The sequence below is a fragment of the Scyliorhinus canicula genome, chromosome 18, assembly GCF_902713615.1.
Source record: "Scyliorhinus canicula chromosome 18, sScyCan1.1, whole genome shotgun sequence".
Taxonomy (NCBI): domain Eukaryota; kingdom Metazoa; phylum Chordata; class Chondrichthyes; order Carcharhiniformes; family Scyliorhinidae; genus Scyliorhinus; species Scyliorhinus canicula.
In genome coordinates, this window is record NC_052163.1 from 55,689,482 (window position 1) to 55,704,170 (window position 14,689).

General features: G+C 48.2%; 1 protein-coding gene across 5 annotated transcripts in view; it reads right to left on the reverse strand.

Moving 5' to 3' along the window:
- Positions 1-9,893, reverse strand: part of LOC119953289 (myosin-16) — a 456,622-nt gene extending 446,729 nt beyond the window's left edge. For 2 of the 5 annotated variants that reach the window (XM_038777388.1, XM_038777387.1), the window contains exon 1: positions 9,617-9,892. In XM_038777388.1, the coding sequence (XP_038633316.1) occupies positions 9,617-9,700 (84 nt within the window). In that variant the 5' untranslated portion in view covers positions 9,701-9,892. Of the gene's footprint in view, positions 1-9,616 lie in introns of all 5 variants that reach the window. The other 3 variants (XM_038777393.1, XM_038777391.1, XM_038777389.1) reach the window with 2 other exon arrangements.
- Positions 9,894-14,689: the final 4,796 nt, after the last annotated feature.

A 14,689-nucleotide genomic window follows, 5' to 3' on the forward strand; every position in this document is an offset into this window, starting at 1 on the left:
GGTGACTCCGGTGACACCACGTTACTTCAATCCTCATTCGCTCGAGCCTCTCAACAAGCAAATGCATTCCTAAATATTTTGACTCCTGACGTGGAGCATCAAGAAAACTCAGCCAACTCCAGTGAACCTGCTATGACTCCAGATGGGGAGCATCGACAAACCAACACTGTCTCAAGTGAAACAGACCAGACTCGAGACGGGGAGCAGCGACAAACCAACACTGTCTCAAGTGAAACAGACCAGACTCCAGATGGGGAGCAACCAAACGCCAAAGTTGATTCAAGTAAGCCGGACATGACTCCAGACGGGGAGCGCCGCAAACTCAGTGACGGCACGCTCAAGGAAACAGCAGATGCCACAAAGCACACTGACACGAGTAACTATGTGAAGGACTCGTATTATCCACAGAGTGTGATCCTTGAGCGCAGCGAACATAACAGAATCATTCAACACAACATCACAACCTATGAAAACCATATCAAAGTGAACGACATGAAGCATGCCAAAGGCAACTACGTCGACAGCAAGAACGACAAAGGCTACACCAATGGAACTACGATTGGTACGACATGGTACAACTCTGCCCATGAGGGACACTGTTACTGCTCAGCTCAGTACAATGGCAGACCATGGCAGGACGATGCATCTTCCCAATTCACGTGTGCTGCACTACCAACAGGCAACCTGGCTTTCAGGACAGATGCCATCCAACATCGCTCCCAATCGCTATCACAAGCATCGAAAGGAAAAAAGACTCCAAATCAGACAACAAAGTGATTTGACCACTTCTTGGTTTCTTTTGCACAGGGACACTGATGGCGTTCACAAGGACATGCCGCCATCAACATCACCAACTCACCAACCCAACAAGAAAGACATTCGACCATGATAATTTATGGGTTTTGGACTCATACATATTAGTTGGACTTATTGTTTAATGACTGTTATCATAACTTGTACAGAGCATCGCTTATCTACCTGTTTTTTTTGTTCAATTTTCTTTAAGTGAACAGAAAATATGTAACACGAAAAAAGGGAGGGATGTGGTGATATGCATCACTGTCGATATACAAGCGGTTAATGTAAGTACACGTAAACTAGCTAGACACTAGAGGGAGCACCAGAGACATGACACACAGACACTCAACCAATAGGTCAGTAAGATAGGACACGACCAATGGGCATTCACGATACACACAGAGGTGACACTACCACAGGGGGCATTACACCAACCCATATATAAAGGACACAGCACACATCATCTTCCTCTTTCCAGTGGAGACACTCAGTGAATAAAGGGTTGATTCAACATTACACCCACCACGTGGATTGTAGCAGACTGGTTTGTCAGTCTGACTAGCTATAGAAGTATTAACAGTAGTGGCGAACCCGAGTAGGAGAATTGTAAATAGTTCAATAAACGTGTTGAAGTTATCTCCACTGTCTGAACCTTCCTTTGTCAGAGTGCACATCAAGGAAGTCACTTATGCTATGCCAAGAGCATAACAAGACACTCAGAACCAACAATAATGCAAAAACTTACTGATAGTATATTAATGCTCCAATAATCTACCTGTGGATCACAGAATCATAGAATTACAGAGCTTTATTACAGAGTAAGGCCATTGGGCCCACTGTAGCTGTGTCAGTTCTCCAAATGTGGAATGCACCTAGTCAATTCCCCACTCCCTTCTCATAACCTTTTTGCAGATAATAATCTAATTTCTCCTTGAATGCCTTAATTGAACCTGCCTTTCATCTCTTTCTCTCCCTCTCTCCCTACTCAGCACCCCAGCTTCCTGGCTGCTGCAAAGTGGGCTCTCACTCTCTGCGGGAGATGGAGGCTGGAGGGGGTGGGGTATTTTATTCCCTGAATCAGAGGCTCCATGGCAACAGCTCGCAGCATCATGGAGGAGGGTGCGGGGGAAGGAGAGTTACTGTGGCAGAAACAAGGTGCAAAGTTCTCCCAAGTTGCTTGCTTGGAGATTCAGGTGCTATTCTGCACAACCAAAGGACAATATGACCAGGGTGGGAGGATGGGGGAGGGGGGGTTTGATAACACTTGGCACAGACCTTTTGGATATTGAAATGTTGGTGTCCATTCACGTCACTAGCCCCCCAGGTAATTTCAATTTGGAGATGTGCAAATACAACACAATCTACATCAGGTCAAACTAAGGGTGCGTTTTTGCTGGTCTGTTAGTGCAAAATATTGTGAGAGGCCAAAAACTGGATTTGCGACGGTGAGATCATTGAACGTGATCTCCCCAGGCCCTCGCCGATGACACATAAGCACAGAGTTACACAGCTGTTCATGGCCTGGGGGTATGGGGCATCTGTGGGTGCGGGGCTCCTAAGGCAATGCCATCGGAGCAATGCCGACCAAAGAAGCTGCTTGGATGAGACCCCGAAAGTGAAGGCAGGCTGGTGACCAACCCGGTGAGGGGGGGGGGGGGGGGGGGGGGGGGGGGGGGGTGCTGGAGAGTGGGGGAGGCAAGGAATAAAAAATCATGGAGTGGCTGTCCAGAAGTCTTAAGTGCAAAGGTCTGACAGCAATTAGATGATGCAGTCTGAGTTAGAACGTTACCTCTAAGTCTTGCCTATTCCTGATTCGGAGAGCAACTGTGCCCTCTAAAATTCCTGAGACTCATGCTCGTCAAACTAATTGGCCATCATGAGTTAACCCTTAACAACGTCAGCTGTGGGGCGGCATGTGGCGCAGTGGTTAGCGCTGAGGACCCAGATTCGAATCCCGGCCCTGGGTCACTGTCTGTGTGGAGTTTGCACATTCTCCCCATGTCTGCGTGGGTTTCACTCCCACAGCTCAAAGATGTGCACGTTAGGTGGATTGGCCATGCTAAATTGCCCCTTATTTGGAAAAAAACTATTGGGTACTCTAAATTTAAAGAAAAAAAACAATGTCAGCTGACCACATTCTCAAGTCAAAGATATGGGTGGAAACTCATATTTCAAGGATAATAGATTGGGTGCAGGGGACTGAAAGGGAATGTGGAAGCATAATTGCTGAACCCCAAAGCCTGCCTTGAAGTATCCATTAGTCCTCAAGGTATAGATAGGTGTTCAGTTGACCCTGCCCATTAAGGATGGCTGATTATTGAAACAGCCTGTCAGAAACCTCAGTGATGTATATATTAAGGGAGTGGCAACCAGATGAGAATCCAAGTTGACTCTGATGGGGCGAAGGCATTGACCGGGATCGGTCAAGTGATGAAGTGGGAAGGGCACCAGACATGTGACCGAACGTTAGCCGCCAGTTAAGTTGTAGGGATGACCCCAGAACCGGGAGAACAAAGGATGAGGGGAAGGTCTGAACGCAAACGGCTTGGACACCATTCTGACTGTGTATCTTCCTCTGTCTGATTGTCCCTCATCTCTTGCAGCTTTCCAAAAGATCACAGGATGGAGCCAGTGAAACTGGTAATGTACAACATGTACCGCAAGAGACTCTGCCTCAAGAGGGAGACAGCGTAGCACCTGTGCGGCATTCTAGCCAACTTGGCGCCACATGGAGGAGAAGGGCATCCACTTTCTGTGGCCGTGAAGGTGACAGCAGCCCTGAACTCCTATGCATGGGATCATTCCATGCCTCAATGGGTGACCTGAGTTGTATCCCTCAGTCATCCACCCACAAATGAATCTGTGAGGTCATGGATATCCTCTATGGCAGGGCATCGGACGACATTAATTTTGACCTGCTCCAGGCCCTTCGAGACGAGAGTGCTAAAGGACTCGGAGCCACAGCTGGCATGGCACAGGTGCAGGAGGCCATCAATGGCACTCATGTGCCTCTACATGCCCTGTGATATCAGGGAGTCCCATTTATTAACAGGAAGGGGTAACACTCCCTTAATGTCCAGATGGTCCATGACCACTAGGTGAGGATCGGGCGCGTGTGTGCATGTTTTCCATGGAGCTTACATGATAGCTTCATCCTTGGGCAATCCCAAATCCATGGGATATTCAAGGGTCATCCCAGGCTGCAGGGATGGCTCATTGCCGATGAGGGACATCCACTGAGGTCTTGGCTGATGACGCCAGTGCAGATTTGAGACTGATGCAGAGGGCTGGTACAATGAGGCTCGCAGTATCACCAGGTCTGTGTTTGAGGGTTTCATCAGGCTACTGAAGATGCGCTTCTACTTCCTCAAGAGGTCCAGTGGGGCTCTGCAGTACAGTCCCCAGAGGGTCTCCCAAATTGCTGTGGTTCACTGTGCCCTGCATAATGTGGCACAGCAGCACGCCGACGTACTTGATGATGAACAGGAGGAGCGGAATATCACCTCTGACGGGAAAGTCCAGGAGCGAGTGGAGAGATAGACCAAAGAGGAGCCGGAGGATGGAAGCCATGCAAAGGTGAGGGTTTGCATGGGCAGGAGGACCAGGGATGCTCTCATCGCTTCCAGCTTTGCACAATAGCACCATCATGTTGTTCGACAACTCTGTAACTGCACCCCCTCTCCCCCCCCCCCCCCCCCCCCCCCTAAAGAGCATCATAACCCCATCATGTGCAAGGTAGGAGGTCCCGCATGTAATCCAAGTCTTCAGGATGCTGGGCCTGGAGAGTCCTTGTGTCTGTTCAGTCTGTCAATGCAGGAGGATGATGACGACTCTGTAGAACCATAGAACTCATACAATGCAGATGAAGACCTATCCTGCATACCTTTCCTTTTTAAACTCTAAGGGGCAATTTATCATGACCAATCCACATAGCCTGCACATCTTTGGACTGTGAGAGGAAACCGGAGCACCCGGAGGAAACCCACGCAGACACGGGGAGAAAGTGCAAACTCCACACAGTCAACCAACGCCAGAATTGAACCAGGGTCTCGGGCACTGTGAGACAGCAGTGCTAACTGTGCCACCGTGCCATTATAACTCGCAGACTCACAGTGACGTAAGCCCTGATTCTCCTCAATTTTTGCTTATGTCTGACTCCTGTCTGTCTGCTGCCAGCACGCTGACTTCCAGCTCATGGGTGAGTGAGGTTCAGGCTGGCATCTCTTTCTCCAGTAGCATTAAAAGGGTATTAGGGGCAAGGGTATAGGGTTCACTGCTTAATGCCAGAGTCCTAGAAGGAAGTGTAACGTATGTTACACTTGGTTTGAGAGGGCCTAACCGTTTCCCTTACATTGAGGGCCTGTGAGAAATGCTACGTCCAGATGGGGTGAAGACCTATTCCAGTGGGAAGAGAGTCAAAGAGAGCGAGGCCTTAAGGTTGTGAACAAGAGGTTTTAATCATGTGACAAGTGCAATTGTAGCATTTCATTCTGACCCCCAACTATCTGTGTCTATCTTCACCAGTGCCTACTCTGTGCCCCAACAACTCCTTACACTTATGAACCCTCCCACTATGTCTCAGTGTATTCCCAGGATGCACATCAGAAGAGGAGGTGGATGGCTGCCCAGCACTCCCTGTTGCCTGAGATGCCCTTGGTGGGTGTCCTCTGGAGGGCCAGGATCTGGAGGGCCCCAGCCTGTCTTTGGGTGGCACTGATGCCATGTTACCGTGTTCTGCCCACTGCCCCTGAAATGCACCAGTATCAGGAAGGGGGGATTCGGAAGGGCTGGTCACTCCCAGTATCCCCCGGGTGGAAGGCCCTGAGAGATGCTTCAGCAGTTCCTCCTCACCCAGGTGATTGTAGGCCCCTGGGTTATTCCATGGAATGGAGGGGCTGCTGGACTTCGCTCCAGAAGCCTCAATGCCATCTGGTTGTACCAGTCCTGGAGGTCCTCCTGTGTCTGTACCATGGTGTCGAACCCCTCAGCCATGGTCCTCAGGGATTGAACCATGCTTTGGAGATCTCCAGTCATGGTTGTTACGTCTTGCCCTAGGCTTTCCACTGCAGATGCCAACCTTGCAGTATTGGCCTGGGTACAATGCATCGCCGGCAACATAACCTGTGATAGGCTTTGGGGCTCTTCCATTCAGCCTTGCAGTCACAGGAATGCCGTTGACAATCCCTCCTGTTATTCCCGACTCTGTCTTTGCATCTCCAGCTGAGGGATGAATGTGTCCAGAGGCAAGGCACCTGTCTGGGTCACACAGCTGAGTGCTAGGATCCAGCAGACCTCTGACTGTCTGATCCCTGGGTTGCTCCTGTCTCCACCTGATGTGCAACAGAAATAGTGTGGTGCTCACCAGATAGTGACCGAGAAGCCTGTCTGCTAAGTTCATCCACCGAGGTGCTTATCCCTGTGATGGTGGATGGTACAGCTGATAGCTTTGATGCATCACCCGTGTCCTTCTCGGCAATTTCCTCCGAGGTTCAGTCGAGGGTTCCTGGAGGGGTCACTGGAGGTTGATAGCCAAGGCTCCTCAGTTGATGCTCCTGAAAGGCAAGGGACATGGTTTTCGTACATGTCCTGGTCAAGTGGTTGGACAACAAAACTCACTTGAGACTGATCAGCTGGATAAAGATGCAATGGCTCCTCACCTTTCTGTCGAAGGGCAACCTCGGTATCTGTGCAGGCCAGCTCCTGGTCCTCATCTGTGAGGAGTCATGATCATTAGTTCGGTCAGCTCACTGCCTGTCTTCTTTCTCTCTCTGCAATCTTCTCCTTTAAAAAAAAAATCATTTACGGGATGTGGGCTTCGTTGGTTAGGCCAGCATTTATTGCCCATCCCTAGTTGCCCTTCAGAAGATGGTGATCAGTTGCCTTCTTGAACCGCTGCAGTCCTTGAAGTATAGGTAAATCCACTGTGCTGTTGGGGAGGGAGTTCCAGGATGTTGCCCCAGCGACAGTGAAGGAACGGCAATATATTTCCAAGTCAGGGTGGTGAGTGATTTGGAGGGGAACTTCCAGGTGGTGGGGTTCCCAAGTATCTGCTGCTCTTGTCCTTCTAGATGGTAGTGGTTGTGGGTTTGGAAGGTGCTGACTAAGGAACGTTGGTGAGTTACTGCAGTGCATCTTGTAGATGGTACACACAGCTCCCACTGTTCATTGGTGGTGGAGGATTTGAATGTTTGTGGAAGGCGCATGCGGACTCTGTTTTGCTGGATGGTGATGAGCTTCTTGAGTGTTGTTGGGGTCTCAGGGTCTCCTGCAGGGACACAAAAGTGGATAATGTGAGCCAGATGACTGGCAGGTCAGAGGTCAATGACACCTGTCATGTGTGGGCACTGCGCCTAAGCCGGGAGGGATTCTGATGAGGAGTGCCGGGGGGGGGGGGGGGGGGGGAGGTTTGAGGATGCTGGAGGGACATTCTGTGCTGGGAACTACGAGGTGGTGCCTTTCTGGGGATTGCCGGAAGGGATTGTCGGAAGATCGTAGTAGGTCAATCACTTTTTTTCTACATTGAACCTCGATCCTCTTGATCAGGCACCGTCACCCAGGTGGGAGTAGTGACCTTGAAGGGCGTCCTGCCACCCCATGGGTAAATTATGGCTTCCCTCTCCTCTAAGGCATCCAGACATTGAGTGAGGGCTTCCTCCGAAAATCTGGGTGCTGGTCTTCTCGCTGTCATCCTCCTGGTTTGATTGAGATCAAATGCTGTGGAGCTGTTTAAATTCAGCGCTCCCTTGACTGAAGCACTCTGACGTCCCCTGGGGCAGATGAATCAGATACTCTGTGCCTCAGGCATGATGGTTGAACCCCCAAAGCCCCAACTCACCTATAAAGGGTCCTCAATTCCCCCCCGCACCCCACCTCGTATGTACAGGGCATTCCTGAGCCTGATCACCACCAGACAACAAATGCCAGCTTGGCACCATGGCAGTGCCAGCCTGGCACTGTGGCAGTGCCCCCACCAGTGCTACCTGGGCACCTTGGCAAGCCAGGCTGGCACCCAGCTGGCACTGCCAGGGTGCCAGGATGGCAGGTTCAGGGTGCCACCCGTGAGCACCTGTGGGCCTCTGACCCCCTGGGAGACCCCCATGAATGCTGTTCCATCTGATTCCCATTTGTGGAGACAAGCACTGAATGGGCCTCGCTTGAGGTCTCCAAGGCAAAGGGGGTAGATTCCAATGTCTTGGTTACCACAGGGAACTACTGGATATTAGAGTTAGACTAGCTGTCTCCCTCTAATATGCAGATTTTCCAAAACGTGATCCTGCCCACAATGGGCGGGCTTCACATTTACCAGCCACGTTGCACTGTGGTGCACTGCTTTTTGGGCGCAGCATGACTAATAGATCACACCCAAAATATTTCAACAAACATATATCCACAGGTACTTTCTGATGTCAGCTCTCACTATTATAAATTCCTACCGCCACATTATAAGGGAGATAGTCTATGTAAACCAGTCACACTGTAAATACACCTTCCCACCTGCAGTGGCAATATAACACCTGAGTTTATCATCTTGCTCTCACAGAGAAGTTCCTTTCACTGTGATCAATTTGACTTCCAAAATGGTTGCAAGTTTTGTTGAAGTATTATCTATGAATTAGGGATGCAATTTAAGATATAAAAGAGGGATTGATTTCCACCTGTATAACCTTGCTACTGTTATCCTTCACTATCTAACACCATCTTACTTGAAAACTATGTTTGTTTTTCACCTCTCAGGTTCAACGTCCAAACACCAGTTGGCACTTTAGAATTAAGAATGTCAAGAAGAGTCACCTGGTTATTTTTTTTTAAAACTCACCGTGCAAACCAACTCAACCTTGTGGATGTAAAAGACATGTCATTATGCATACAGGAATTATCAAAACGTATTTATTATCGTGCGCTGACAAATTGATGTTGGTGTCAGATTTGGCTCAGTGATAATACTTTCATGTTTGGTCCTAAAGGCAGAAGGTACAAACTCTGTTGCAGAGACTTAAGCACACAATGACTAGCATGCGAGTGTAATACTGAGGGAGCACTGCACTGTCAGAAGTGCCATCTTTTGGATCAGGCGTTAACCTGCCCCACTCAAGAGGGTGCAAACTACCTCAAGGCACTATTTGAAGAGCAGACAAGTTGGCCCAGTCCCCTGGCCGATATTTATCTCAACCAATTCCGCTAAAACAGGTCAAAGGTTCACACATTGCTTCTTGTGGAATCTTGCTGTGCACCATCATGTTTCCAACATTACAACAGTGACTTCAAACAAACTTAATTGGTTGTAACACGCCATCCTGAGGCATTGCAAGGTATTATATAAATACAAATTCAAACTATTTTTCGACAAAATATTAAAGATATATTCTGCATAATACGCACTGTGGACATTTATACTTTAACCTTTTGAAGATAGTTACCATCAAACCTATCTAACACCCTTCATGAATAGCACAATGAGGATAATTTCTATTTTAGTCCAAACCTGCATCAATATCCTGATATTTTGTATGAATCAAATAGTAAGATTTAGTTGCTGCAAATAAAAAACATGATTAAAAACCACAACTTTTTCGATCAATGTTTTAAAGTGATAGTTTGCAATATCTCTTGATAACGCTGGCAGCACCATTGACAGAAGTCAGCCCACAGTACATGCATTACTAGAGATAATAATATAGAGTCAGAGTTACACTAACATCAACACAAAACATTGCCAGTATAAGCTGAATTGCAACATAAGTAATATACTGTCTCTTTAACCATGTCTAGACCAAGGACAGCTTCGGAATTGAGATTAAGGATGGCATTTCTGTCTTACATGTGCTAGAGGCTTGACTTGGACACTAATAGTTGGACGATACTGATGAAAATCTGTTTGAATCACACAAACTTTCCTCTCCATCCTCCCAGACAGCAGCCTCTCATCCCGCCATCACTCTGGCATGTAGAGGAAGCGTGCGAGACCAGCACTGGCAGCTTGGTGTTACCTGACCCTTCAGAACTACTGAGAGAGAGAGAGAGAGAGGGAATTGGTGAACACAAGACAGAGAGAGAGAGAAAGAGAAGGGGGAGGGGAGAATTACTGCGAACAAGAAAGTTTCAGCCAAGCCCTAAAGCTGAATTGTGTGGAGAAATTCTCCCTCTGCTTTATAGCTTAAAGAAACCCCGCCTGCAAGCAGCCAGCCAGCCCAGGCGTTCAATTCCTCTCTTATCTGATCAAGAAACCTCAGTTGGATTAGCTGTACAGCAGGGCTGACGTTTGCAGCCACACATATTGCACTGCATGCTTCCAAAGAGCGGAGGAGTGGAGCTTTCTACAATAACCAGTGTAATCTCATCAATTGCCTCCTTTCACTATAACCCTAACAGTCACTGCGGCAGGGGGCAGGGAGATTCACAACCATTTCCCTGCATGGTGGCCTCACTGAAAGGGTTAAAAACAAAGCAGGAGCTCGGAGTTTTCAGAGCATTGGCTGGCTGTGGGGTGTTAGCTGGCTGCCAAAAAGTGTAGAACTGCAGGAGTAGAATTAGGAGCAAGTCTTTTTCTGCCAATTTTTTTCCTTATCTTTAAAAGGCTGACTTAAAAAATAATCCAAACTACAATGGGTGACCCAGCCAACCCTACACAATCAATTACAGACAGTTCCCCACCTTAATCACACTCATAATTTTGGGTTTTTTCAGATCACCGCACCTTGCTGTGAGTACCCTTGGTTCATTTTGTTATGTTAGGTACGTAAGTGAAAAAATTACAGTGCACTATGTGATGTTGGGGCAGCCAAGAATGACCCCGCTGTTAAACGGGACTCTGCTTCCTATCCAGGTCTCAAAGTGGAATGCCTACCGAGGCTTCATTTCGACTCATTTCCTGCACTAACGAGTTGAGCTTGTCAGTGCAGGATGAGAACGGTGCGCCCAATGTATAAATTGGGGGTCCTCAAGCCCCCCGCACCACACAAGGGCACGGCATCCCTAAGTTCAATTCCCAGCACAGGAAAGATGCCACCTGGGCACCTTGGCACTGCCAGTGTGGCACCCTGACAATGCCCCTGTCAGCCTGGCAGTGCCACCTGGGCACACTGGCATTGCCAGGGTGGCAACTGGGTGGAATTGCCAGGGTGCCAGTCTGGCAGTGCCATGGTGTCTAGGTGGCATCAGGAGTGTCAGAGTATTATCCTGCCCAGAGCCTGACCACCCAGGGGCCCCCGATCACCTGGGAGACCCCACCCCCCAAGTACCAATATGCCTGGTCCACGTTTATGGAAACTAGTGCTGAACGGCACTTGCTCAAGGTCTCTGAGGCGAAGCTGTTTGATCCTGTGCCTTGGATAGCTTAGGTGTAGACATATTCAAGTGAGACTAACTGTTCACTTGAATATGTAAATCTGGATCTTGGCCATTGAGATCTTGTTTGGTCTTGCGAGGCGCAACAAACATTGTAAATCTCATGAGAGGCCTCTCGCGCGATTTACCGGCCTCGCCGTGTCCAGAGTCAGGGGCAACGAGGCCGATAGATTGTGCCCAGAGTAGAGTCAAAAAAACATATTCAGTGAATGTCTGCTTGTTTATAGCTAAAGGCTCACTTTCCACAGTGGCTGCTTGACCTTGGATTTCTTACTGGAGCAGTTAGTCTGCAGTTGTGGCTGGTTGATACTCTTTTCTCCTGGAGACAGTGACGGTGATTCAAAATTCTCCTTTAAGAACTTTGAGTTTGCAGCAATTAAGTCTTCTGGTGCAATTCACAAATGGCTCAACTTTGATGAGAGAGGTTTCGGAGAAAAAGAGTGATGGCAGCACGGTAGCACACATGGCTAGCAGGACAGCCACAGGGTCCCAGGTTCGATTCCCTGCTGGGTCACTGTCTGTGCGGAGTCTGCACATCCTCCCCGTGTTTGCGTGGGTTTCCTCCGGGTGCTCCGGTTTCCTCGCACAGTCCAAAGACATGCAAGTTAGGTGGATTGGCCATGCTAAATTGCCCTTAGTGTCCAAAAAGGTTAGCAGGGGTTATTGAGTTATGGGGATAGGGTGGAAGTGAGGGCTTAAGTGAGTCGGTGCAGACTCGATGGGCCGAATGGCCTCCTTCTGCACTGTATGTTCTATGTTAACTATATGTTATGTAAGTCCATTGCCCCTGTGGCAGTCTCCCTGATTGTTATTTAAAATCCAGAATTTTTAGACTGAAGAACTGGGTCACATGACCGCTCTCTGGTATCAATCTGGGTTTATCATAGCCATTGTTTCTAAGAACTCCATAGATTCTGTGTCTCCATGAAGCAGCGTGTGTCCTCCCCAAATACAACATAGCAACTACTGTCGGCCAGTGCCCCCTGCTTAACGTGCCAGATCATCGACATGGGTACCACCATTATACGTGAGAACACCACCCACCAGGTACTTGGTACATACTCGTGCGACTCGGCCAACATTGTCTGCCTCATACGCTGCAGGAAAGGATGTCCTGAAGCGTGGTATATTGGCAAGACCATGCAGACACTACGACAATGGATGAACGGACATCGCATGACAATCTCCAGACGGGGAACACTTCAGCAGTCAAGGGCATTCAGCCTCTGATCTTCGGGTAAGCATTCTCCAAGGCAGCTTTCAGGACGCGTGACAATGCAGAATCGCCGAGCAGAAACTTATAGCAAAGTTCCGCACACATGAGTATGGTCTCAACTGGGACCTTGGATTCATGTCGCATTACATTCATCCCCCACCATCTGGCCTGGGCTTGTAAAATCCACACAACTCTCCTGGCTTGGGACAATTAACACTTCTTTAACCTGTGATTATCCCTCTCTCCAGTTGCTCCATCTGGACCTGTAAAGACTTAATTGCCTTAAAAGACTCAGATTCAAACTATCATCTTGCATCATTGACTTTGTCTATGTATATGTTTCTGGAACCCACCTCTTCATTCACCTGAGGAAGGAACTGTGCATCGAAAGCTAGTGATTCGAAACAAACCTGTTGGACTTTAACATGGTGTTGTAAGACTTCTTACTCTGTGTTTATCTCTGGGGTCCATTTTGTTCATAGCCAAGCCAACTTGAATCTGAAACCAAAGAGAAAATGCTGGAAAATCTCAGCAGGTCTGACAGCATCTGTAAGGAGAGAAAAGAACTAACGTTTCAAGTCCAGATGACCCTCTGTCAAAGCTAAAAGGCATAGAAAGTGGGAGATATTTATACTGTAGGGTGAGGGAATGAAAGATGAATCATAGCCACAGAAACCAAGGGAAGAGAGTGCAATTGGCAGTCCCCAGAGAGAATAAAAGGTGTGAAAGGCCAAATGGCAGAGGAACTAAAATCAGAGGGTAAGCTGTGACAGATGTAAATGTGGGGGGAGGTGGGACATGGATGGGAGAGAGGTAAACTGAAGAAAAGGGGGGGAGAGGGGGAAGTAAAAGGGAGAAAAGGTAAGGAAAGAGGGATAAAATAGGGGAAAAGAGTGGAGGAAATAAGTATATAAAGAAAAACAAGAAATAAGGGGCAGCAGGGACGCATGGTGGTTAGCATAAATGCTTCACAGCTCCAGGGTCCCAGGTTCGATTCCCGGCTGGGTCACTGTCTGTGTGGAGTCTGCACGTCCTCCCCCTGTGTGCGTGGGTTTCCTCCGGGTGCTCCGGTTTCCTCCCACAGTCCAAAGATGTGCGGGTTAAGTGGATTGGCCATGCTAAATTGCCCGTAGTGTCCTAATAAAAGTAAGGTTAGGGGGGGGTTGTTGGGTTAAGGGTATAGGGTGGATACGTGGGTTGAGTAGGGTGATCATGGTTCGGCACAACATTGAGGGCCGAAGGGCCTGTTCTGTGCTGTACTGTTCTATGTTCTATGTTCTATGTTCTATGTTCTAAATAAAAGGTAAAAAAGTTAGAATTAAATGGAATGAGAACAATGGGGTCGAGGTGGGGTTAGAGCTAATTACCTGAAGTTGTTGAATTTGATGATGACACCAGAAGGCTGTAGCGTGCCAAACCGGAAGATGAGATGTTGTTCCTCCAGTTTGCGTTGAGCTTCACTGGAACATTGCAGCAGGCCAATGACAGACATGTGGGCATGGGAGCAGGGTCTTGTATTAAAATGGCAAACAATGGGAAGGTCAGGGTCCTGAAAGCACACAGACCGAAGGTGCTCAGCAAAGTGATCACGCATTCTACGTTCAGTCTCTTCAATATCGAGGAGACCACATGCCCCCCCACATTTACATCTGTCACAGCTTACCTTCTGATTTTATTTGCTCTGCCGTTTGACCTTTCACACCTTTTATTCTCTCTGGGAACTGCCATTAGCACTCTCTTCCCTGGTGTCTGGGGCTATGAATTATCTTTCATTCTCTCACCCCACAGTATAAATGTCTTCCACTTTCTATGCGTTTTAGCTTTGGCAAAAGGTCATCTGGACTCGAAATCTTAACTCTTTTCTCTCCCTTCAGATGCTGCCAGACCTGCTGAGATTTTACAGCATTTTCTCTTTTGGTTTCAGATTCCAGCATCCACAGTAATTTGTTTTATCAACTGTGGATTCTGTTTACCAACCTCCCATCTATAAGGAAACATGCCCACATGGTTTTGAGGCTCCCAGCCTCATTTATATTCTCCAGGAAAGCTGCAGGATGTCAAATGGACATGTTGCCTCAGCCAATCATATTCAGCAAAGGAAACTGGGCCAAAATTGTCACCAGGAAGGTGTTAGGGAAGGGCGAGCGAGTTCTGAATGCGGGTGGATGGGGTTCTTGGAGGGATAGCTGCCCAGCTTATATTTCTGTGTCCTGGAGTTGCACTAATCCTCCTCCCAGACCCATAAACATACTTGAAGTCTTATCCTTGCTGAACCTCTTCCCCATCTCGCACAACCCTACCTGCGAAAGACAGGCATCATCGTGAATTACA